The sequence below is a fragment of the Girardinichthys multiradiatus genome, chromosome 11 (genome assembly GCF_021462225.1).
Source record: "Girardinichthys multiradiatus isolate DD_20200921_A chromosome 11, DD_fGirMul_XY1, whole genome shotgun sequence".
Classification (NCBI taxonomy): Eukaryota; Metazoa; Chordata; class Actinopteri; order Cyprinodontiformes; family Goodeidae; genus Girardinichthys; species Girardinichthys multiradiatus.
Genome location: NC_061804.1, coordinates 39,201,255 through 39,228,526, shown reverse-complemented (window position 1 = coordinate 39,228,526; position 27,272 = coordinate 39,201,255). Strand labels below are relative to the sequence as shown.

Genomic DNA, 27,272 nt, shown 5'->3' with positions numbered 1-27,272 from the left:
AAGGACATTTGCATCAACACAAAAAACAATAAAGGCACATTTCAGCCAAATTCATGCCTTTAAAAAGCACTAGTTTCCTGCTCTTCATCCTTCATCAACTGGTTAAGGCTGGCTCCCTATTTCCCTGCACTTGGTTGTTGCCATGGAGATGGGTTGCTAGGTTTTAGACAGTAAGGCTGAATGGGTTAATGAGAAAGGGGGGCATTTGCAGCCCTCCAGATGGTAGTAAGTCCTTCTCCAGGGAGCCCCCTCTCTTCACTAAGAGAGCCTCTATTATTCAGTATTCACCCCCTCACCCCTCGATCCAGGAGCTGCATTTATGACCTGGCAGTCAACAGTGAGGGATTATGGGAAGTGTGCCTGGAGAGATGCATGATCTTCCCCATAATCTCTGCTTGACATGGGGGGATTGTTTTTCTCAGCAACTGATCTGGTTAAAAAAGACATAGGAACATCAAAATGCACATATCACCAACTAATTAAAACTGTAAAATGATTTCATTTTATTGTAACACCAGGCAGCACAGATTATTATTAATATTTTGCAAGTTTCCTTTTAGATTAATAGTATAGTTGAATATGAATATGACAGTATATGCAAATATCTGAAATAGAATTTATTCAGAAGCTGGCTTATGTAATTAACAAGCATGTAGCACTACATTTTCTATGCTGATAATTTTTTAATCTTCCTAATAAATTTTCATGAGTATGTTTTAAAACCTGCTTATGGCAAATTATCTGTCAAAATTGGGTCAACTTTAACAAAGTCTTAAAATGTATTTAAATATATTCAAATGTAGTCATTGTTTCTGTTTCGGAATAAATAAAACACAGACATTTTTTTCTACCTTGAACATATTTAGTACAGTGGAGGTGAACAAAAACAGTTTCAGAAATAATCCAAACCTAACCCCTAGTGGCGGTTTTCTGTAATAGCTAAATGAATGTTTCTGCAGCACTCCCTAGGTGTTGAAAACAAGGTAAGTGAAGTTCTCCTGCTTGGGTTGCACGTTGAAATTGTAGTTTCCGATACGGTTTCTTTGGCAGTAGAACAGGCAGATAAATCCCACGATGAAGAAGAGAAACAGACCAACTCCAAGACAGGAGAGGCCAACTATGTAAAGAGTGTTAAATTTCTCCTCCAGGGACTCTGAAAGAATATTAACATCCTCATGAAACAATAAAAATGGAGCTGGCAATGAACATTTAAAAACAAAAAAGGTAGTCTGTTGTTTGAGAAAAGTGTATGTGAAATTTATTTAACTATGGTAAATATGTGTGAAAAGTTTCAAAATAAATTCCTCCTTTATTGCAGCAACTTGATCTCACACTAAACATTTGATAGAAATCAAGCCTTTAGTGCAATTTAAATGTATTCAGATTACAGCAATAAAAGATTAATATCTTTTTTGCCTTTTTGCACATCCATATCAGGGCTAACAATAAATATGGTGGCTGCTGTAAATACTAACAGAACATACATTAGTCACATGCTTTGTAAAAGAAACCAAATAAAAGTACTCACCTTCATTTAATCTGAGTATAGGCCCAGATGATCCAAAGCCTCTTCCAATCATGTTTCTAGTCCGAGCTGATTTTTGTAAACAGTGCTGCAAGAAAGCATGAGATTATTTTGTGCTCTCTGAGTATTCATTGTGTACTGTTTAACATGCTTCAGTCCAAGCTAGGGATTACTACTTTTGCACTCATGGCCGTAAAACTGTATCTTATAAAAATAAATCAATAGGAAGCACTCACTGGAACACATGTATTAGATCCATTCTGGACACAGATCTGGACCTGGCAGTGCAGGTAGATTATGTTCAGGTTAACAAAGGAGAATATCTGTACAGACACACGGGAGGTGGTGAAGTTACCATTCATCAACACTTTAGTGTAAATGTTCAATGGACAGCTGTGGAGACACAGAGCAGGGAAAGACTAATTGACTTTGGCTTGATCTTATAAAATGCCTATTACTTAGATATACAGTACAGACCAAAAGTTTGGACACACCTTCTCATTCAAAGAGTTGTCTTTATTTTCATGACTATGAATATTGTAGCGTCACAGTGAAGGCATCAAAACTATGAATTAACACATGTGGAATCATATACTGAACAAAAAAGTGTGAAACAACTGAAAATATGTCTTATATTCTAGGTTCTTCTAAGTAGCCACCTTTTGCTTTGATTACTGCTCCACACACTCTTGGCATTCTGTTGATGAGCTTCAAGAGGTAGTCACCTGAAATGGTTTTCACTTCCCAGGTATGCCCTGTCAGGTTTAATAAGTGGGATTTCAAGCCTTATAAATGGGGTTGGGACCATCAGTTGTGTTGTGCAGGAGGTGGATACAGTACACAGCTGATAGTCCTACTGAATAGACTGTTAGAATTTGTATTATGGCAAGAAAAAAGCAGCTAAGTAAAGAAAAACGAGTGGCCATCATTACTTTAAGAATGAAGGTCAGTCAGTTCGAACAATTGGGAAAATTTTGAAAGTGTCCCCAAGTGCAGTCGCAAAAACCATCAAGCGCTACAAAGAAACTGGCTCACATGAGGACCGCCCCAGGAAAGGAAGACCAAGAGTCACCTCTGCTGCGGACGATAAGTTCATCTGAGTCACCAGCCTCAGAAATCACAGGTTAACAGCAGCTCAGATTAGAGAACAAGTCAATGCCACACAGAGTTCTAGGAGCAGACACTTCTCTAGAATAACTGTTAAGAGGAGACTGTGTGAATCAGGCCTTCATGGTAAAATAGCTGCTAGGAAACCACTGCTGAGGACAGGCAACAAGCAGAAGAGACTTGTTTGGGCTAAAGAACACAAGGAATGGACATTAGACCAGTGGAAATCTATGCTTTGGTCTGATGAGTCCAAGATTGAGATCTTTGGTTCCAACCACTGTGTCTTTGTGCGGCGCAGAAGAGGTGAATGGATGGACTCTACATGCCTGGTTCCCACCGTGAAGCATGGAGGAGGAGGTGTGATGGTGTGGGGGTGCTTTGCTGTTGACACTGTTGGGGATTTATTCAAAATTGAAGGCATACTGAACCAGCATGGCTACCACAGCATCTTGCAGCGGCATGCTATTCCATCCGGTTTGCGTTTAGTTGGACCATCATTTATTTTCAACAGGACAAAGACCCCAAACACACATCCAGGCTGTGTAAGGGCTATTTGACCAAGAAGGAGAGTGATGGGGTGCTGCGCCAGATGACCTGGCCTCCACAGTCACCGGACCTGAACCCAATCGAGATGGTTTGGGGTGAGCTGGACCGCAGAGTGAAGGCAAAAGGGCCAACAAGTGCTAAGCATCTCTGGGAACTCCTTCAAGACTGTTGGAAAACCATTTCAGGTGACTACCTCTTGAAGCTCATCAACAGAATGCCAAGAGTGTGCGGAGCAGTAATCAAAGCAAAAGGTGGCTACTTTGAAGAACCTAGAATATAAGACATATTTTCAGTTGTTTCACACTTTTTGGTTCAGTATATAATTCCAAATGTGTTAATTCATAGTTTTGATGCCTTCAGTGTGAAGCTACAATATTCATAGTCATGAAAATAAAGAAAACTCTTTGAATGAGAAGGTGTGTCCAAACGTTTGGTCTGTACTGTATATTTGATATGGATTATGTGGCTTAGTTGCCCTGCAACATAAACACTCAACAAGAGGTTGTCAGCTGTAGCCCATTTAAGTTTTCTATTGCTCATTTACAGGTATAGTCAATGGGTAAAGCATGTGGATGCTGAGTGAGTACTGTGCAAAACTGTTGCAGGTGGCTAATGGCACTTTACTGTCAACTTTACATAGTGTCTCATGTGTAGACTACATTTAATCTTTAGTTGAACATCTAAAAATACAGATTGGTTAGATCTGACCATGATTATTATACACTGATCAGAGATTCGTTAAAAGTTTATTAAATTTTTTTATTAACTGGACCTTGTGTGATTGGTGGACCTGGAGAAGGCATTTGACCGTGTCCCTCATGGTGCACGGTGGGGTGTGCTCGGGGTACGGAGTCTGAAGCCTTTTATTAGGGGCCATCCAGGCTCTGTACAAATGAAGCGGGAGTCGGTTAGCATTGCCGGTGTTAAGTAGGACCTATTCACGGTGCATGTTGGACTCTGGCATGGCTGCCCTTTGTTACTGGTCCTGTTCATAACTTTCATGGACAGGATTTCTAGGCACAGCCAAGGGTGGAAGGGAGTCCGGTTAAGGGACCAGCAGATTTCGCCCCTGCTTTTTGCGGATAAGGGCAAAATCCTTACTGCTGGACACCTCTAGCCAAGACCTACAGGTCCTTCTCAAAATATTAGCATATTGTGATAAAGTTAATTATTTTCCATAATGTCATGATGAAAATTTAACATTCATATATTTTAGATTCATTGCACACTAACTGAAATATTTCAGGTCTTTTATTGTCTTAATACGGATGATTTTGGCATACAGCTCATGACAACCCAAAATTCCTATCTCACAAAATTCGCATATTTCATCCGACCAATAAAAGAAAAGTGTTTTTAATACAAAAACCGTCAACCTTCAAATAATCATGTACAGTTATGCACTCAATACTTGGTCAGGAATCCTTTGGCAGAAATGACTGCTTCAATGCGGCGTTGCATGGAGGCAATCAGCCTGCGGCACTGCTGAGGTCTTATGGAGGCCCAGGATGCTTCGATAGCGGCCTTTAGCTCATCCAGAGTGTTGGGTCTTGAGTCTCTCTATGGGGTTCAGGTCAGGAGAGTTGGCAGGCCAATTGAGCAGTGATACCATGGTCAGTAAACCATTTACCAGTGGTTTTGGCACTGTGAGCAGGTGCCAGGTCGTGCTGAAAAATGAAATCTTCATCTCCATAAAGCTTTTCAGCAGATGGAAGCATGAAGTGCTCCAAAATCTCCTGATAGCTAGCTGCATTGACCCTGCCCTTGATAAAACACAGTGGACCAACACCAGCAGCTGACACGGCACCCCAGACCATCACTGACTGTGGGTACTTGACACTGGACTTCTGGCATTTTGGCATTTCCTTCTCCCCAGTCTTCCTCCAGACTCTGGCACCTTGATTTCCGAATGACATGCAGAATTTGCTTTCATCCTAAAAAAGTACTTTGGACCACTGAGCAACAGTCCGGTGCTGCTTCTCTGTAGCCCAGGTCAGGCGCTTCTGCTGCTGTGACTGGTTCAAAAGTGGCTTGACCTGGGGAATGCGGCACCTGTAGCCCATTTCCTGCACACACCTGTGCATGGTGGCTCTGGATGTTTCTACTCCAGACTCAGTCCACTGCTTCCGCAGGTCCCCCAAGGTCTGGAATCGGCCCTTCTCCACAATCTTCCTCAGGGTCCGGTCACCTCTTCTCGTTGTGCAGCGTTTTCTGCCACACTTTTTCCTTCCCACAGACTTCCCACTGAGGTGCCTTGATACAGCACTCTGGGAACAGCCTATTCGTTCAGAAATGTCTTTCTGTGTCTTACCCTCTTGCTTGAGGGTGTCAATAGTGTCCTTCTGGACAGCAGTCAGGTCGGCAGTCTTACCCATGATTGGGGTTTTGAGTGATGAACCAGGCTGGGAGTTTTAAAGGCCTCAGGAATCTTTTGCAGGTGTTTAGAGTTAACTCGTTGATTCAGATGATTAGGTTCATAGCTTGTTTAGAGACCCTTTTAATGATATTCTAATTTTGTGAGATAGGAATTTTGGGTTTTCATGAGCTGTATTCCGAAATCATCCGTATTAAGACAATAAAAGACCTGAAATATTTCAGTTAGTGTGCAATGAATCTAAAATATATGAATGTTAAATTTTCATCATGACATTATGGAAAATAATGAACTTTATCACAATATGCTAATATTTTGAGAAGGACCTGTACAGCATGCACTGGGGTGGGTCGCAGCTGAGTGTGAAGTGGCGGAGATGAGAATCGGATCCTCCTAGACTGAGGCCCTGTTCTCAACTGGAAAAGGTGTCTTGCACTCTTCAGGTCGGAGGAGAATTCCTGCCTCAAGCGGAGGAGTTTAAGTATCTCAGGATCTCGGATAATGGAGGGGGAGATCAACATATTGATCAGTGCAGCTGCCGCAGTAATACGGACACTGTATCGGTATGTTGCGGTGAGGATAGAGCTGAGCCGAAAGTTCTCAATTTATTGGTCGGTCTACATTTCTACTCTTACCTATGGTCATGGACTTTGGGTCACGATGACCAAAAGAATGAGACCCCAGATACAAGCAGGAGAAATTAGCTTCCTACACATGGTGGCCGGGCACTCCCTTAGAAATAGGGTTAGGAGCTCGACCATCCAGGAGGGGCTCGGAGTAGAGCTGCTGCTCCTCCACATCAACAGGAGTCAGCTCAGGTGGCTTGGGCATCTGTTCGGATGCCCCCTGGAGGCCTCTCTCGCAAGGTGTCCCAGGCATGTCACGCCGGGAGCAGGCCCAGGGGACGACTCAGGACCTGATGGAGGGACAATGTCTCCTGGCTGGCCTGGGAACGCTTCGGGCTCCCCCTGGTGGAGGGCTGATCGCTGCTTTTGGCAGTTTATTACTGCTATATTGTATCTTGCATTGCTAAAAACTTAAAAGAAAGTTGCTTCAGCTGCAGTATGTGGCTGCTAAGCTCTTTCAAAGCTCATCAGAAAGTGCAGGCAGAAACTTTTTATGTAAAGAATACAATTATGTTTTTATAATAATGATAAATATAATAATAACCAAAAGCCTAACATGGATGTTAAAATATTACATAAAATAAATTCTGTCTTACATTTTGTATGTATATTTTGGTATATTTTACTGTAAACAAAAGTAGCATTAGTACTTAAAGTGAGGGAAAGAGTAAATGTTCTCCGACTGTAGATGGAAACAGTGATTGTGAAGCAGCAGTAGCAGACCTGTTGTCCAGGAAGGTGTAGCTATAGGTGTCTTCAGGGTTTTGGGTGGGAGTGGCCCAGCATTTGTCTAAGACCACTGTCATTTGCATTGAGGTGGTGTTCAGGCTGATCTCCACCACCACAGCCTGCTCCGGGGACAGGCTGTAGTTGTGAGGTAAAGGCTCGATTCCATTCATCAGCTGCACCGTCACCTGGAATGATCCCAGACCTGTGATCACATCTTTGATCGTGTCATACCTGCAGATGGATGGGAATAAAATATGCATGATGTTACAACTGGAATGACGATGGGGATGGGTAGATAGTAGTTTCTGTTAGTGTGAGGACACCCTAAAACATTGTGAACGCACAACCAGGTGACATTTTCTGTTTTTTGCAAGCAAAATAGTTGTTTGTAAAGAGTTTTACACTTTGAGAGATAGTGATGTTGTTGTTTGTCAAGAGATAAATAAAATAAATTTGCATATATTTAACTGAAGCCATGAGGTGGGAAGCAAAGCTGAACACAAAAACTGGGAACTGGAGGAACAATGGCCAAAATCCTCCCATCAACACCTATAAAATGAGTGGTGAGAAATATATTTGTTGTTCAGCTAATCCATATCAAAGCATAATTGACTAAGACATTATGATTTAGGCAATAATGCTATGGGGCGAGATTAGATTAGATTAAATGCCTTTAGTTACTTTGAAGCAAATTTTCAACAAACCTCAAGAGGGCGTTGTTGGTTTTAACAACAAAAACAGCCTAAACCTCAGCTTTGATGAATGCACAGTGTCCACCACCTTTCTTGGATAGAGACTACATATTTCAGGGAAGGATCCATTAAAACAGCAAAAATCTTTAGATAACAAACAACTTTTTAAGTCTCCTAAGCAATTCTTCTGCAACAGTTTTGTATGTAAAATGAAATTATAGCTTATGAAACAGTTCAAATAACATATTTTAAAGATGCAGCAAACACCTTCACATATACAGTCATATTCAAAAAATTTAAATATGTCTTCTGATGGAGCTCTTGAACAGAATCTTTAAGCAGTCATTAAGCATTATCTTAGCTGTCTTTTATAGGTCTGATGTAATATTCTATAGTGTTTTCATTAGCCGTGAGCAGCAAATCATCAAAATTAACAGAAATAAAGGCTTGAAGATATCAGTCTGTGTGTAATTAATCTATATGTGTTTCACTCAGTGAATTGAGGTACTGAAACACACCAATGGTATCAAGAGGGAACATCGACAACCCTACACAGTGTTCACTTATCGAGACAACAAAAAGACTTATGCCGGAATAATTGATTTTAGCTTGGAGGCTAGTACCATCATTCCCCTATAACTAAAGATTTTCTCCTGCTTAACCTGAACACTGCCACTTGTCACTGGATCCTGAACTTCCTGACTGAGTGATTCCAGCCTGTCAGCACCTCCAACTCCATTTGCCTCCATTCGATGGGACCCCTCTAGGTTATGTACTCAGTCCCTTGCTTTTCACACTGTCAACCCTCAACTGTGAACACCTGATGGTATTATGAAAGGTAGTGTAACTCATTAATGGAAATGATTAATCACTGTACAGAGAAGACACCAAACACCTAGAGGACTAGTGCAGACACAACAACCTGGTGGTCAGTTGTGTACAAAAAATTGAGATGATCATCATCCTCCAGAGGTTGTGACCTAAGCATGCACCCTTCAACCTTAACAAACATGCATAAGCAAAAGTCTTTAGGATTAGATTTCTCTGGGTGCAGAGCTCATCACCTCAACACTGGGTTCATGAAGAACACTGCTCAAAAAAATAAAGGGAACACTTAAACAACACACAATATAACTCCAAATAAATCAAACTTCTGTGAAATCAAACTGTCCACTTAGGAAGCAACACTGATTGACAATCAATTTCACATGTTGTTGTGCAAATGAAATAGACAACAGGGGGAAATCTTTGGCGATTAGCAAGAAACACTCAATAAAGGAGTGGTTCTGCAGGTGGGGACCACAGACCACTTCTCAGTACCTATGCTTTCTGGCTGATGTTTTGGTCACTTTTGAATGTTGGTGGTGCTTTCACACTCGTGGTAACATGAGACGGACTCTACAACCCACACAAGTGGCTCAGGTAGTGCAGCTCATCCAGGATGGCACATCAATGTGAGCTGTGGCAAGAAGGTTTGTTGTGTCTGTCAGCGTAGTGTCCAGAGCCTGGAGGCGCTACCAGGAGACAGGCCAGTACCCCAGGAGACGTGGAGGAGGCCGTAGGAGGGCAACAACCCAGCAGCAGGACCGCTACCTCCGCAGGAGGAACAGGAGGAGCACTGCCAGAGCCCTGCAAAATGACCTCCAGCAGGCCACAAATGTGCATGTGTCACCATGAGGATGGTATGAGGGCCCGATGTCCACAAATGGAGGTTGTGCTCACAGCCCAACACCGTGCAGGATGCTTGGCATTTGCCAGAGAACACCAGGATTGGCAAATTTGCCACTGGCACCCTGTGCTCTTCACAGATGAAAGCAGGTCCACAATGAGCACATGTGACAGATGTGACAGAGTCTGGAGACACCGTGGAGAGAGATCTGCTGCCTGAAACATCCTTCAGCATGACCAATTTGGCAGTGGGTCAGTAATGGTGTGGGGTGGCATTTGTTTGGAGGGCCACATGGCCCTCCAAACAAATGCTGTTCCACTGTGCTCACCAGAGGTAGCCTGACTGCCATTAGGTACCAAGATGAGATCCTCAGACCCCTTGTGAGACCATATGCTGGTGCGGTTGGCCCTGGGTTCCTCCTAATGCAGGACAATGCTAGACCTCATGTGGCTGGAGTGTGTCAGCAGTTCCTGCAAGATGAAGACATTGAAGCTATGGACTGGTCCGCCTGTTCCCCAGACCTGAATCTGATTGAGCACATCTGGGACATCATGTCTCGCTCCATCCACCAACGTCACGTTGCACCACAGACTGTCCAGGAGTTGGCGGATGCTTTAGTCCAGGTCTGGGAGGAGATCCATCAGGAGACCATCCACCGTCTCATCAGGAGCATGCCCAGGCATTGTAGGGAGGTCATACAGACACATGGAGGTCACACACAATACTGAGCCTCATTTTGACTTGTTTTAAGGACATTACATCAAAGTTGGATCAGCCTGTAGTGTGTTTTTCCACTTTAATTTTGTGTGTGACTCCAAATCCAGGCCTCCATCGGTTAATAAATTTAATTTCCATTGATGATTTTTGTGTGATTTTGTTGTCAGAACATTCAACTTTGTACAGAACAAAGTATTCAATGAGAATATTTCATTCATTCAGATCTAGGATGTGTTATTTGAGTGTTCCCTTTATTTTTTTTAGCAGTGTAGTTCCAGCAGAGACCGCAATTTCAAAGGAAACTGAAACAAACGTTTTTCTGCACCAATTTCTTCACAACTTACAGAGCTGTGGTTGAGTGTGTTGGCATACTAGGTTAGCGTTGAGTTGAAGAAGGAAGAGGGCACCAAACATTATCAGTCATAGTACACGTGTTATTGTTATTTTCTATATTTTATCCGTGTTGTGTCTTTAAATAATTTTTTCTCCCCTAACAACGTTGTCTTGTTTTGCTGCATATCACTTGCTTCACAGTAAAATGACAAAAATGTTTAAGCTGTTTAATCAAAGTTTTAGTTCTAAGTTCTATATTAGGTGTGAAACTGCTTAGGCAACTTTAGGTCATTTCAGTAGAATGTTACATGAGCAACCATGACTTTATTAAAGTGCCGGTGATATCAAATTTTTATGATAAATCCAATCACATTTATGGGAAAGTAACACTGACCAACTATTTTAAAAAGTAAATGCATGCCACTGAAATTAACAGCTGCTGAGATATATTGTCATAAAGTTCACTAAAAAGGCACTTCCAGACACTCCTTTTGGGATTTTGTTGAGTTCTTTTATAACGTATAAGGGGAACCGCAATGGCTGACAACACAGACATTAGCAGAAAATCTGATGCTTCTTTAGATATATTTCAGTCACTATCAGAGGGAGATGAAGCAGAGTCAGAAGAAGAAGTCAGCTGTCATTAGACAGCCGAGCACGTTTTAGGGACAGCTCCTTATATGTTGGAGCCGCCTGCAGAGCACCACACATCAGTGAAACAACCAGAGGCAAAGCTGAGCAGCATGGAGCAGTAGCAGCAGACACAACGGATGATTCAAGATTAGAAGACACTACCTGGTGTGGTGTCCTCATTTGTTGAAAATTTATATCAGAATCTTTTGAGAACCATTTATTTAAATATATCAAATGTGTGTGTAATTTATCTTATTTTAATAATAATAATTTCTTCTGCTTTCAACATTCATCCCGACCTCTGGTGAATTCAGAGGTTTCTTGTTTGGAGCACTTTGCCGAAAAGTCCTCCAATCACAGCTGGCTGCGCTTGGTGGGACCAGCCTATCTGTGCCTCATCAGTTTTCCAGCTCTGATCCAGGCAGCTCTGATCCTCTTCACTTCAGGAAAGTAGTGCAGACTAACAGCTGCTGTCGTATTATTGTTGCCACCACCTTTTAGCATAACGCTGTTTTTAAGCAACTTGGCTTCTACCTGAACCGTTTATCACTGATGCTCACACAATGAATGACCGGAGACTTCCCCTTTCACGTCACTTTTAGCCAACTTTGGACTTGCAAAATTTAACAACGAAATATGCCTATTTTGTGTCACAATTGTGTTTATTCATGTCGTTGATCCTAATATAATGTAAATTACTGCCCAATATCTTAGGATGCTTTCTTTCACTTTCTGCATTTGTGCGAAAAGTGTGTCACAGGCACTTTAAACCTACCCCATGTAGCCAAGATCTGTGGAAATCAACATGCTTTTCATGTAGGTACACATGATAGGGACTTCGAGACGGATTCTTGGAACCTCTACTGTGCCACCTTCGGCTCTGTACGGATCCATGGTGTTGAACAAGGTCACAGACGCTGTGTAAGTGGTTTCATTCTGGAAATAAAACAAAAGACAATAAAAGGAATTCAGAGCATTCTTAGAGTTCATGCATTCTGGTTTTGAAAAATGATGAAAATGTTATTAACCAAGCGTTCAGGTACTGAGACTTACATTCACAAGCCTAATAGCACACTCATTCCATGCCACAGTCAACTCAACATGGGTGGCATTGCCTCCGTTGACTTCACACCAAGGCAATCCCAGGGATAGACTACTCTCCTGGATTTTTGCATTCATCAGAAAAGCTTTAGCAAGAGTCACAGTAATGGCAGCTACTCTGCACTGGACTGAAAGGGCTCCTTCCAAAGAAAAATTAGTGGCTGATCTTAGTGCAGAAGACGGGGTTGTTAGGGTTGTAGAAATGGTGCTTGGAGTTGTGATTCCGACTGCAGTGTCTAAAGTAGTTGTTGTTGGAGCAAAAGAGGAGATTACTTGGCTAGAAGTGGTTGTTGTGTGTATTCCTAGGGTGTTGGTTCGAGCTGGAGAGTGGATTGCTGAAGCATTAATGACCAGTGTTGGGGCAATATTGCTTGTTTGGGTAGTAACAGTAATTGTAGGGGCACTTGTTGGAGCAGTGATAGTTGATGGGATATTAGTAACTGTAGTTGAAGGGAGAGCAGTGCTAGTGTGGGAAGCATTTGAACTAGTTACCAATACAGGATTGGTAGTTTCAGAGGTGGTGGTAGCTTGAGCAAAAGTTGGGACAGTTGTAGTAGAGCTTATTGTAGAAACCCCTGGTGTTGATGTTGTATCCACTTCATTTGCTGCACAGAACATAATGCACTCATAAAAAGACATTAAGATATTCAAATATTGTCAGTCAGTAAAATGTGTGAATTTTCCCTCTAATGCTCTACCTTGACAGTTGCGTCCAGATCTTTCTGGATTGTTGTCTATAAATCCATCAAGGCAGATGCAAGTGTAGGAGGCCCATGTGTTTATGCATGTAGCCCACTGAGAACAATCATTTTCCCCCAAGGTGCATTCATCAAAATCTGTTCAAAAAATGACAATTTTTGTCATGTTTTGAGCAGAAGCATACAAGTATAGTCTTTTCCACATCCTTTAAATTAGACAGTCAAAGAAATATCTTATTGTGGAACATAGAGGGATGCTGGTGCTAAGTGCAAATATATTTTACAAGATTTATATGTACAAAAATAGCCTCTTCTTGTTCTTTTCGTTGCTCCCATAAAGGGTTGTCTCATCTCAGCTGTCTCTGTCTTACTCTAACAGTAACTAACTGTTAGTCCAACTATATGATAGTTTTAGGTGTCCAGAGCTATCTCTATAAGTCATTAGTAGTGTGTCTATAGGAGAAAATAAAATTTCAACACTAGCGATACCTTATTTATAACCATGTTTACTGGTTCATCAGCATTCAATAGAGTCTGTGAGAAAAATCTAAACCACATTTTATGTAAAGGTTTTAGTGTAAAGGTAAATGTGATAAACTAAAATATTTTATGATGATGAATTATTATTTGTCTTTATATATATTAAACTCATCCAGACAATCCTAGTTATATTGCTTTCTTTGCATCAATTTGACATTTATAGAAACTTTGTATAAACTTTAAGCCAAAATCTAAAATCTCCAACCTATTTATTGCCTAAAAGCTCTGTTGCAAAGCCTTTCAGAAGCTATATTGTTTAGCCAGAGGGCAAAAAAATCCAACTAGTATTATTTCTTGAAGTTTTTTAAAACAAAAACTGACATACCGTTAATGCTTGTATTGTTTACATCCACAATGAATTTGGAGCTGTTCATCAGGGCATGCAACAACGCTGAGGACAAGTTACCCATGGCCTGGCCCTCACTTTGGTTAAAGATGATGGAGAAGTTCACCACCACACTGCCCATGGAAAAGCTTTGGATCTCGATTCTCACCTGACCTGACTCCACCATCGCTTTGAGCTCTGGAGCCAGAGACTGGTAGATCTGTTGGTGAGTTAGGAAAAGGCCAAAGGTTTGCATAAAGAAGATGATGCTTTGGAGCAGCGTGTGGTGTAGAGGTACAGTGTGTGACCCAGAAACAGAGGCTATTTGTCCTTGATGCAGCTGTGCTGGGTTCGATTTCTGATCTTGGGAACCTTTGAAGGCCACAGAGGTTGGCATGAGAACATTAATGAACAACCAGAATCATGAAGACCAAGAAACACAGCAGACAGCTCAGGGAGGAAGCTGGCACAGCTGCAAACCTGCCAAGACATGGACATCCACCTAAACTGGCAGACCCGGCAAGTAGAGCAAAATTAGTGAAGAAGTAACTCTGGAGGAGCTGCAGAGATCTACAGTTCAGGTAACAAGGCAGCAATTAGTCGTGCATTCCACAAATCTTCAGCAGGGATAGGGAAGGGGGTGATGGGAAGATGGATGGAGCTAAAAACACAACAATCTTGGAAGAAAACCTATTAGAAGCACCAAAAGACTTGAGACTGGGCAGAGCCTTTAATGTGTTAGAATGGTCTAGTCAAAGTCCATAATTATAAGAAACTGCGAATCTGTAGCAATACAAGAATAGCTTTTCCATACACACTCCATAAATTAAGTTTTGAAGTAATTAACCAGAACGATAAGGCTGCTTCATGTTGAGTCTGCTCCATGCTTCGAACAACTTTTTGTTCATATCTGGGAGTTTTTGGCCAGTGGCCTGTAACGTTTGATCAACTGATTACAGCATGTTTGAACTTAAAAGCCATTTTCAATAAATTACCTTCTCTATCTGTTTTTCTGTGCTCCTGTGTCTTCTTTTTGCATTCTGAAACTTAGTTATGGTTATGAACCACTTGCACAAAATACAAATATAACAAAAATCACATTTTCTGGTCTTAAGATTTTCATGCAATTCCAAATCTTGTTTTCAAAAATTGTAACCTAATACCCCCAAAGGAAAGAGTAATAATAAGATGTCAATTCCTGACCAGACAATGTATATTCAATGATATTTTGGCATGGCATACTTTTAATAACACACCTACCTCCTGTATAAACGTCTTGTTGAGGTTTTTGAAAGCCAGGCTGCTGCTGTTTCTCAGGTCTTCGTTGAACTCGATGTTGGTAAGCCGTGTGGTAGCGTCGAGACTCTGAGCATCTGCAAAGAAAAACCTTCTTGACGCAGTAACCCATTTTTTCAATCTAATCCAAGGCCTTGCGGTTACAACACATCTAAACCTTATCTCATATAAAACACTAAAGGCAAACTAGTGATTGTTTATTACTTTTCAAAAATCTAGGTTAGACAAACCTCCCTGTTGTGTAACAAAACTACCAGAGAATTTGGATTAGTCATGCATTTTCCCCAAAGGCATTGTGACAGGTTGTAAAGGTTTTATGCTGCTACTTATATTCATGTAATAATAAAAGTTTAACATCTGAGCCTTTAATGACTACTAATTATTTTGAATGAAAAGACTGAAATTTCCATTAGGTTTCATTAAACAATAATGACTTTTTTTTATGAAAGCACTGCGATATTCTATTCTTACCAGTTTTGACCATCATGTGAACAGCAGACCCTTGCCTTCCACAAGCACAAGGTGTCACAGTAACATTGTAGAGCACACCGGGCTGTAGTCCTCTCAGCTCTATCATTGTCATATTGGTTTCCCAGAGCTCACTGGCTTCTGATGTTTTGCTCAGAGTGACCTGGAAAGTCTGTATGCTTTGAACCTGGGTTGACCAATGGACAGACATGGATGTTCCAGTGACATTAGCAGACCATAGGCCACTGATGCTGGGAGGAACTGGTAGGGTGTTCATGGAAAGAGAGGAAATTTGTCAGTATACATGGTTAAAATGAAGGCCTGTATTTATTTTTGATTTTGCATAGCATCATGTTTGTACATTTTATTTACTTTAAGGCAACCAGTTGAGCATTTCACGCTATGTACGAGATAATAAATCCACCACTATCTGGGTTGATTTTACTTCCAGATATGTAGTAATCAACTAGATAGTTACTAGAAAGTGTAACAGTATAAAAAAAGCAATATCCTTTTCACTGTCGTTCCCAGTATCCAGATGTACTAGCTAAACCAGTTTGCATCCTTGAGGTCTCTTGTCCTCCCCTCTTCAGATTAACCACAAATCTTTGCTTTGTTGTTTTTATTAGTGAAAAGTCTCACTGAATATCTCAACAAACATGTCACCTTTCTCCAGCTATAGGCTGCATTAAGGATCCATGTACATATTCTAACTCATTGGTAAGCCACTGGAAGCCATTTTAAAATAGTAAAGCAACTCTGCATTCCTTCAGTTTACTCACTTTTCAGACACGTTGAGAAAAGTGCTTCTTTTTGCCAATGTTATATGAGGTGAGAAGTTGAAAAGTGTCTAAAACTGAGGCATGGAGCAAGCCAGTCTAAGCAACTCAACTTACCATTAGGCAAGTACCAATATAACCTATTTCTGTTTGTACTGCACTGTGGAACAAGTTTACATGAGATCTGCCATTTCCAAGATGTCCAACCATGATTAATGTGCGGTAACTCTCTAAAGTCTTCACACCTTTAATAAAATGCCAGGTTTTTGTGTCATAATAAAATGTGACATTTATAATGAGCAAATCAGTTAAACAGAAATCTACCTTCATCTTCAGCTCTCTATCACACACCTGAAGACTTTGGTCAAAAACTGACTGAAACTTTAACCTGGTCATTATTTTGTCTAATTCAGCAAAAACCCCAATTCCATAAATGAAAAGTAACCACCGATCATGATACTACCACTACTATGTTTCCCTGTAAGCATGGTCTCCTTTTGGCAATTTTTAATTATATATAAGAAAAACAAAATTGTCCCCGAGGGGTAATTTAAAGGCACAAAAGTATGGCGTTTTTTAATAGAGGTATTTGGATAGCCACTGTATAAAGCTATTACATAGATTTTCCTGAAGCTGCTACAGGTAGCTATATAAAAATAAGGTCTTGGCAAACCCATTGCTAGCTTCCCAACCACAGAAATGTAACAAAAGGGTTTAAAATAAAGCAGTTTGGGTTTAAAATAAGGAGCACTTAAGCAACTGCCTGGATTATTTGCCATGGTTAATTTCTGAGGAACCCTATGCATGAAAGCCTTCTGCAGGGGTAATAACTTGAAACGAGGATCTTTTAAATATTACTTTGTAAATATGTTGATCATACTCTAGATACCAGCCTTAACAAGACCTTTGTAAAAAAAAAAAAAACAAGATAAACTTGCTGAAATAATTTTCTTGTCTGAACTGCATTATTTTATTATTTGGACCAACAGATACGATCTGCCTATGATTTCTGATGCAGCCAGGGATGAAAGTCCAGTATTTCTTACGACATTGGTTGGTGGTTGCTGGCAGAGGTGAGGCCGCAGCTGAGCTCATGCTGGTAACCGGTGCTGAACGTGTCCCCGGTGAAGCATGTGGTGAATTATAAGTGACAGAATTTGTGTTAGTCAGAGCTGCAGTCACATTGCTCTCAAACGAGATGGAGCTACCCATGGTGCCATGGCCTGAAGGATCCTGTGTGCTGTTAAAAGTCCAGGAAAAGGTTGTGTTCACCAGTGGGGCGTCGGTGGTGGTCCAGAACCCGGTGTCACCTGGGAGCAAAAATAACAAGAACATGCTAAATATCTGAGGAAAACGTTTCGTGTGCATTAATGCAACCATGTGCATTTTTTTGTTTGTTTAAAAGCAGACTCACAACAGCTATACAGAAAATGTCCTGGCACATGAAAGTAAGAGATTTGGACATTTTTCAGCCGAGGATCCTAATATGTTTACTTCATGCTGTTTACTACATGCTGTGATGCACATTCTTGGTGTGTTTTGGTCCCAGACAGCACCTTTAGCGACCTTATTAGTTTTCCATTGAGATAATTTTCCTTTGTCTTTGTTACTGTTTACTTTCTGTAGGTCATCATCTTTTCCCTCTTCTTTCCCTAATTTTTTAGCTGTCACGAGTCTTTTCTTATATACAGTGCCTTTAAAAGGATCTACACCCCTTGTACTTTTTCGAATTTTTTGATGTTACTATCACAAACTTGATTTTAACATCTATTTATTGTGGGGTTATGTGACAGACTAACATAGGGTAGCACATAACTTTGAAGAGGAAGGAAAATTATCCATTGATTGAAACTTTTTCACAGATTAAACTCTGAGAAGGATGGCTCAGCTGCCAAGTCTATACTTTATAGAACCAATGTTGGCTGCAGTTGCTGCTGCAAGTCTTTGGGTGTATGTCTCTACCAATTTTGTACATCTTCAGAGGGGCATTGTTTTCTTTTGTAATATCAGTCAAATTGGATGGAGAGAGTCTGTGAAGAGAGATTTTCAAGCCTTTACTCAGTTTCTCAATTAGATTTAGATCAGGACTTTGACTGGACCATCGTGACACATGAACGTGCTTTCATCTAAAACATTCTATCGTAGCCCTGAATGACCAATCCTAATTCCAATGAAGCTGGGACATTGTGTAAAATGTAGATTCAATTCAATTCAATTCATTTTATTTATATAGCGCCAATTCACAACACATGTCGTCTCAAGGCACTTCACAAAAGTCAGGTACATACATTCCAATTAATAACTAACCATTGAACAGTGCAGTCAGATTCAGTTATTTATTCAAATTGGATAAAACGTTTTTCTGTCTAAGGAAACCCAGCAGATTGCATCCAGTCAGTGACTTGCAGCATTCCCTACTCCTGGATGAGCATGTAGAGACAGTGGACAGTCACTGGCGTTGACTTTGCAGCAATCCCTCATACTGAGCATGCATGTAGCGACAGTGGAGAGGAAAAACTCCCTTTTAACAGGAAGAAACCTCCAGCAGAACCAGGCTCACATTGATTGAAACTTTTTCACAGATTAAACTCTGAGAAGGATGGCTCAGCTGCCAAGTCTATACTTTATAGAACCAATGTTGGCTGCAGTTGCTGCTGCAAGTCTTTGGGTGTATGTCTCTACCAACTTTGTACATCTTCAGAGGGGCATTGTTTTCTTTTTATCTTTGTAATATCAGTCAGATTGGATGGAGAGAGTCTGTGAAGAGAGATTTTCAAGCCTTTACTCAGTTTCTCACTTAGATTTAGATCAGGACTTTGACTGGACCATCGTGACACATGAACGTGCTTTCATCTAAAACATTCTATCGTAGCCCTGAATGACCAATCCTAATTCCAATGAAGCTGGGACATTGTGTAAAATGTAGATTCAATTCAATTCAATTCAGTTTATTTATATAGCGCCAATTCACAACACATGTCGTCTCAAGGCACTTCACAAAAGTCAGGTACATACATTCCAATTAATCCTAACCATTGAACAGTGCAGTCAGATTCAGTTATTTATTCAAATTGGATAAAAAGTTTTTCTGTCTAAGGAAACCCAGCAGATTGCATCCAGTCAGTGACTTGCAGGATTCCCTCCTCCTGGATGAGCATGTAGAGACAGTGGACAGTCACTGGCGTTGACTTTGCAGCAATCCCTCATACTGAGCATGCATGTAGCGACAGCGGAGAGGAAAAACTCCCTTTTAACAGGAAGAAACCTCCAGCAGAACCAGGCTCAGAGTGAGCGGCCATCTGCCACGACCGACTGGGTGTTTGAGAGAACAGAGCAGAGACACAAAAAGAACAAAGAAGCGCTGATCCAGGAGTACTTTTTATGGGAAGGAAAAGTAAATGTTAATGGATGTAGCTCCTTTAGTCGTTTCATCTAGAAAGAAAGAACAGATAAACTCTGAGCCAGTTTTCAAGGTTAGAATCTGAAAGAGAGCACATATAATTAGTCACAGTAAAAGCTCGGTCAATCGCCATGTCTAGGAGAGAGAAAGGGTTAAACACTGAAAGACAGGGCCATGTGGATCATCGGTAGAGGGTGAGCATTAAGTTGGTACCAGCAAAAGCTCGGACAATTCCCCTCTCCAGAAAGGTGTCACAGGTAGACACAGAGCCAGGCCAGGTGTAGCTTCTAGGAAGAGAAAAGAGAGAACATAAAGTTAAAAGCTGAAATGACAGCAAATAAAGCAAAATTGGAGAGTAGTGAGAGAATGTATCGAAGAGGGTGAAAGTGGTCATTATGTCCTCCTGCAGCCTAAGCCTATAGCAGCATAACTACACAGATAGTTTCAGTTCAGATTATTTAGTTAAACGGCGCTTATCTACAACAATGTCGTCTCAAGGCACCCCACAAAGGGTCCTACTGATGGTCATTGTTATACTAAAAACCACAATGATTGGGATACCTCTCTCTGTCAGACTGATTATAACCATTGGAAAAGAGAAGGGGTCATACAGGTAGCAGAAATGGAGGGTGTGTTTGCACCTCAACCGTAACTGAGCCGGTTTAAATAAGAACATAATACAGCGATTTGCAAATCCCATTCAACCTATATGCAATTAAATACACTACAAAGACAAGATATTTTATGTTCAAACTGATCAACTTTATTGAGTTTTTATTTGCAAATATTCACTTATTTTGAATTTGATGCTTGCAACATGTTCCCAAAAAGCTGGGACAGGGTCAAGTGTTACATCACCTTTCATTTTAACGACACTCAATAAGTATTTGGGAACTGCGGACAATGATTGTTGAAGCTTTTTAGGTGAAAACATGTCCCATTCTTGCCTGATGTGCAATTTTTGTTGCTCAACAGTCTGGGGTCTCCATTGTCGTATTTTGCTCTTCATAATGAGCCACAAATTTTCAGAGGGAGACAGGTCTGGACTGCAGGCAGGCCATTCTAGTACCCGCACTCTTTTACTACAAAGCCACAATGTTGTAACATGTGAAGAATGTGGCTCGGGATTGTCTTGCTGAAATAAGCAGGGATGTCCCTGAAAAAGATGTTGCTTGGGGCGCAGCGCTGATGGTGTAGGGGTTAAGCACGCAACCATATACAGAGGCTACAGTCCTCGTAGCGGCCGTCCCAGGTTCAAGTCCCAGACCCGGCAACATTTCCTGAATTTCTCCCCCTCTTTCCTGTCTGCCTACTGTCGAAAAATAAATAAATAAAAATAAAGGCCACTAGTGCCAAAGAAATATAAAAATAAAAAAAAAGACATTGCTTGGATGGCAGCTGATGTTGCTCTAAAACCTGTGTGTACCTTTCAGCACTAATGGTTCTTTCAGAGATGTGCCAGTTACCAATGCCATGGGCACTAACATAACACACCTCTATACTATCACAGATGTTGGTTTTGAACTTTGCCCTGATAACAGTCTGGATAGTCCTTTTCCTCTTTGGCCCGGAGGAGACAACGTCCATGATTTCCGAAAACAATTAGAAATGTGGACTCGTCAGACCTGATTGTTTATTGTCTATGTGCAGACTATGTTTTGGGACTTTGGAAAACTTACTTTGAAATTGCTTTCCCCTTTGCTCCTTAACCAACTTCCTATTTATAGAACAGTATTTCCCAGAGTTGGTTCTGTTGAAATGCTGACCGTTTCAGATGTTTCCTGTTTCAACATGTTTAATTCAAAGGAATCAATTACCTCCACGGCATGTCATCAGGCTCTAACAAAGCTGCAGACAGTTTTTTTTCTTACACATATGCGTATATCCTTTCAGGCCCTCCTGTGTTTTCCATCTTTTCTATTTCTGTTGGACCCATCATTCAGACTGTGATTTCCACTACAATAATTTTATTTTTATTTCATTCTTCACCTTTCTGCCCTCCGCCCGTGAGTCCACACTTGGAGCCTATTCCCACACTGGGCTCTGACACATTTATCTCCATCAGTAATTATCAAAAACCAGGAGAAAATAAAACCTTTCGTGTAATAACTATGGATGTCAAAGAGAAACTTTGGCTGAAGCTCGCTCTGGTTACTGATGTAATATTTTTTAGTACTGTTTGGGACTTTCCTGTGTATGATGCTGGAAAGCCCCTTTTTACATTTATACACTAAGGCCAAGTCAAAACAGAAGTCAACTTAAGGCCATTTACAGAGAAAGAATAGGTTCAGGTGAAAAACAAGTAAATAAACCTGTCCAATCTAATTTGAAGGTAGTTTAATTCATCACAGTAAAATAGAGCACATGCTCTCTTTTAAGAAGACTTTGTGTCTTTTAACAGGATCCCACCAAGTCATTGTTAAAAGTGTAATTATTGCTCCAGTCTACAAAAGAACACCTTTAACAGTTTGTCAGGGATGTACAGTACCCTGCAAAAGTATTCATACCAAGAAATCTGTGCATTTATTGGGATATGTGACAAACCAACTGATTTGAAGAGTTTTGAAATGAAAGAAATATGATACATAACTTCCTTCTTTTTGTACAAATAAAAATCTACAAAGTCTGGAATACATTTGTATTCAGCCTCCCTGAGGAAAAGGTTTGCAGAACCAGCAGTTGCCACAATTACAACTGAAAGTCTTCTGTGGTATGACTCTACCAGCTTGCACATCTAGACATCGACCTTTTTGTCCATTCATCTTTACAAAATGGATCAAGCTCAGCCAGATTGGATGGATAGCGTCTGTGAACAGAGATTTTTAAATCTTCCAGCAGATTCTCAGTTGAATTTAGATCTGATCTTTGACTGGGCCATTCAAACATAACATTATGCTTTGATTTAAACCATTCCATTGTAACCTTTACTGTCTTTAGTTTCATTGTCTTGCTGGAAGGTGAATCTCCACCCCAGTCTGGGATCTTTTGCAGTCTCTAATAGGTTTTCTTCCAGGACTGGCCTGTAGTTAGCTTCATCTAGCTTTCCATTAACTCGTACGTGAAGAAAGGCACCCCCACAGCATTATGTTGCCACCACTATATTTTGCTGTTAGGATGTTGTGTTCAGTGATGTGCCGTGTTAACTTAATGTTTTGCATGTAGGCCTAAACATGAACATTTGGTCTAATTTGACCAGAGCACCTTCTTCCACATGTTCATTGCATCCCCTACATGGATTGTGACAATCTGCAAAAGGGATTTCAGTTGTTTTTTTCCTTGCCACTCTTCCATAAAGGCCAGATTTTGGAGTGCACGACCGCTAGTTGTCTCATCGGCAGCAGCTCTTACCTGATATCTGCAGCTCCTCCTGAGTTACCACAGGCCTTTTGGCTGCTTCTCTAAATAATGCTCTCCTTGCCCAGACTTTCAAATTAGATGAATGGCCAAGTCTTGTACCCTTTTCCTTCCACCTCACAATTATGCTCTACTTTGTGTTGGTCTATCCCATAAAATCCTAATAAATACATGTAGAATTGTAGTTTGGTGGGACAATAGCAAAACTTCAGCATAAATAGAGAAGTCCTGATTTGCCAAGAAAGATTTCCCTAAAACATGTTGCAGTAATCTTGTAATCTTGTAATTCCAATCCTAACAGTTAGAATCCTTTTTGCACATTTTGCGAGCACACAGCCCTACCTGTACAGTTCACACCGGGGTTGTTAGGGTCACCATCCAAGTATTCTTGCTGGCAGACACACCGGTAAGAGCCCAATGTGTTGTTACAGTCTGCCTGAAGAGAGCACTGATGAAGAGCAGGGTGCACACACTCATCCACATCTGCAGACCGGGAGACATGTTAGAAGGTTATTTGAAAATGTAACGTTGAAAAGTGAAGTGACAAATCAAAGAATGCAGCAATCAGAATTAATCACAATGTTCAACTTAGACTGACATCATATGCCATCCTGGTATTTTTAATTCAAAGGCTAAGTCATGCTGATGCATCTATAAATAAGACCATTGTTGCACTAAGCTCCAGTGTTGATTTAAAATGAGCAGTGCAGAAAAAAAAAGTCATTATTTCTAACAGAATCTTTTTGAAACCAGCCTTAAAGTGCTCACATGATGGTGACCCCTTTGATGTCCTTTGCAAAAATGTAACAAATATGATTAATAGCAGAGCGCGTTTCTGCGTCTGGGTGTGCGTGGGCGTGTGTGTTTGTGCATGCAGTCGCTCTGGTGTTATTTTCCGCTATAGCAGGAAACATCCCACAGAAGACTGTCACTCAAACAGAAGTGGTGGGAGAAGGAAACGGTGGTGCGTGGTGAGTCATTTTTTCCTGAACACCGTGTTCTCTGCTTCATGAATCATTCTCAAAACTCTGCAAGAATGTCATATCTCTGTAAAAAAAAAAGCCTCAAGTAGCTTCACAGAGAGATCAGTGCTGCTGTACGGAGAAGCCGTGTCACCTCACCTTGCACTGTTACAGATGACACTTCAGGTATTTGTTTAAGAAGAAGGTGTAGCTTTGGTGCAACATTGTACAGTGAAAGAGAAAGGTTGCTCAGGATAAGCAGATTTGTGGAAATTCTGTAGGGATGGACAGGCCATGAGTTGAGATAAAAGATGGAAACTTCACACTCCAGAGCTCCAGTTATCTTTCAAGAGAAATAAAAACACATATTTTTATAGTGAACAGCCTATTATTTCACTTATATCAGTATTTAAAGATTATCCAGGTATTGAAACAGAGATAAATATTGGCTGATGTTCTTCACATCATAGCCCTACAATGCCTTGCAAAGTACCCATGCCCCTTAAACATTTTCCCATTTTGTTATGTTACAACTAACTTTACTGTATTGTATTGTATTTATATTTGATGTAACCCCCCCTAAACATACCATCCCCACTGTCAAGCATGATGGTGGCAGCATCATCCTGTGCAGATGCTTTTCTTTAGCAGGGACAGGAAAGCTGGTGAGAGATAATAGGAAGCTAAATATAGGCAAGTGATGAAAAGAAATTTGTTGGAGGATTGAAAGACTTCAGACTGGAGCAGAGCTTTACCTTCCAGCAGGACAACAACCGCGAAAATACAACCAGAGCTACAATGGAATGGTTTCGGTCAAAGCATATTTATGTGTTAGAATGGGTGATAGTTATGTCCTACTTGTTGTTGGTCACATAAAATCCCAACAAAATTCATTGAAGCCTGAGGTTGTAACATCACAAAAAGGAGAAAGTTTCACTGGGTATGCAGACTTTTGCAAGACACTGTATATATTATATATGTCTTATATGGCAGGAATGATTTAATAAAATTAGGATCTGGGTTACCATTGCTTGTAATAATCTTGTGAGATTCAGAAGCCCATTTTCCTTTGACAACAGTTGCTGGTAATCCATCTTCACTGTCACTGTTGCATTCCAGAGGTTTCCTTGAAACCTCAGATCCTGTTTTGGTCCTAAACAAATCAAATTCAAAAGATCAGTTCAGCCAAATAAAAAAATAAGAACGCCTTCTTTCATTTCGGGGTTTTATGTATGTGGAAAAAATGCTACCACTGATTTGATCCTAAGTGAATCTTAAAATGTAGAAAATACAAATAACCAAAATATGGCCTACAAGATAGCATAATAGTATGTGTAACAGAATTTAACACAAAATGCTCTTGGTTGTCTGCTAGTCTGGAATATTTAAGGATGCATTAAGAAAAAGTCTGAAACTTGTCAGCAACGATCCTGCAGAAGCATTTGTTCACGTTTTTAATCTGCGAGGTTTATAAGGTCAAACTGAATACCCACAATCCTCCATAAACTGGAGGCACACTGAAGAGAGAGTGGGCTCAATTTCCACCAGGATGATTTAAGAGATCGAGTCATATTGAGAGTGTTTACTTAAGGTTATTGCTACTTATGGTTGTATTTCCATTACCCTTAATGAGGATCTGATTTCTACCAAGTGAATTCAGATAAATAAAAATTAAAGGAAGTCATGTTTACAGTTACCATGATTAGGGTGTAGAAAAGTAAGTACAGAATTTCATTGTTGTTTTTTCCAGGTCTGGATAAGTATAGAAAAAGAACATATGCAAAATTATTTGTAATTCCAAATTTTATTGCCTATAAAACAGTCTACATGTTGTGACCTTCGTTCTCTATTGCCATTCTTATGTCCTTCCTCGCTTCCTTCTTTGTGTTCTTCCCTCTTTCTTTCACTGGGACCTTCCCTTTTTTATTTCTCACTTCTTCCTTCCTTTATTTTTGGTGTCATTTTTTCTTTCTCTCCTTCTGCCCTTACTTTCTTCCTTTCTTGTGTCCTTCCTTACTTCTGTCTTAGTCCATCCTATCCGTCTTTGGATCCTTCCTTTATTTTTCTCTTCCGTCCTGTCTCGCCCTGATTTACAGCTGACCTATTTAACGCCTGCTCAGTCTTGACATACATATCCACCATTAATGTATAATGAACTTCTATGCTTTATATTTCAAAATGATCATACGGGTCTGAGGGGAACCCTGCATGACTGTAGATGAAAAAACTGCATAGCTGCATTTGAATTGTGGCAAAGATTTTGCTAAGATTATTGTTACTAACAGTATCCTTAGATTTACAGCTAACACTGGCTTATTTAAGAGATCCTGTAATGTCACAATACTGAGTTGATTCAGTTTAGACTCATCCCTGCCACTTGTGGCTTCACTTGCACCCTAAGACTTTACAAAACGTAATTAATGTTGATGTTCTTTAAAAAAAAAAAAAACTTTAACACACAGAGCACTCCGGTTCTACAGTTTAATAATAGTAGAAACAGCAGGTAACGTGTAACTCACTAACTTGTAGGATCAGTGCAGAGAAACTGTCCCCATCTCTGGCAGCATTTCTGCCAGCCTGGACAGTCTAAATCCAACTCACAGTCCACAGAACTGGGAGACAATCTATCTGCAGTTGGACAGGATCCTGGCTTGGCGGTAAACTCGTCACTCCTGTTTACAGCTTCATTCAAAGGAAATAACATGTTACAGGCCACATATTAGAAGAGAGTTATTTGTAGCACTGCAGTTTCTGCTCGCCCATCTGGTGTCTTGCACACAGCACCACACACTGAAAGGGCAACCTGACTGCAGAACTGGCTACGGAGCAGGATACTACATCATTACATTCATCAAATAGAGGGATGGAGTTACCGTTTAAAAGCAGACAAACCTACGGACATCTCTAAAGCTCCAACCAAAAGCTGGATAAGTGATGCAGAGTACACTTACACAGGGAACAGTAACGACCAACTTGCTCATAGCCATCACAGCACCTTGTCACTTGTTCCTCTACTGTCTTGTACTCAATCTGATGCATCATCCTGTAAAGGGTGACAGTACATGTCGTCCAGAGGAGCCAGCCACCGCAAGGCTTTGTCACTGTATAAGGGACCAATTGAACCACCAAGAAACTCACAATCCTGGATTCATTCTGGATACATAGATGGTAGCCAGAGGAGGATAAACTATTTTCTGGAATACAATATAAACCGTCAATAAAACATTGTTTTATTTATTGCATCTGTTCATATTTTGAGTTAATGACTAATGAATAAATAGGTACTGAGCTGGGAAGCCCTGTCGGTTTTTTGAGCCTACCTTCATCCAGCCCCGAACAGAGAGCCAGCAGGGCCTTGGTCGCCCAGATTAAGAGGATCCACCTCATCTTGCACAGTT

General features: G+C 40.6%; 1 protein-coding gene across 1 annotated transcript; it reads right to left on the bottom strand.

Annotated features, from left to right (window-relative positions):
• Nucleotides 1-520: 520 nt before the first annotated feature.
• On the bottom strand, nt 521-27,261 carry umodl1 (uromodulin-like 1). The gene is made up of 17 exons (XM_047378750.1): nt 27,195-27,261; nt 26,826-27,068; nt 26,398-26,556; nt 24,900-25,027; nt 24,034-24,217; nt 23,255-23,395; nt 17,205-17,468; nt 15,383-15,640; nt 14,876-14,988; nt 13,616-13,835; nt 12,751-12,888; nt 12,005-12,657; nt 11,727-11,887; nt 6,902-7,138; nt 1,762-1,918; nt 1,529-1,613; nt 521-1,153 (listed from the first exon to the last, which is right to left on the bottom strand). The coding sequence occupies exons 1-17, from the start codon at nt 27,259-27,261 to the stop codon at nt 966-968; spliced, it is 3,396 nt and encodes a 1,131-aa protein (XP_047234706.1). The 3' UTR covers nt 521-965.
• Nucleotides 27,262-27,272: the final 11 nt, after the last annotated feature.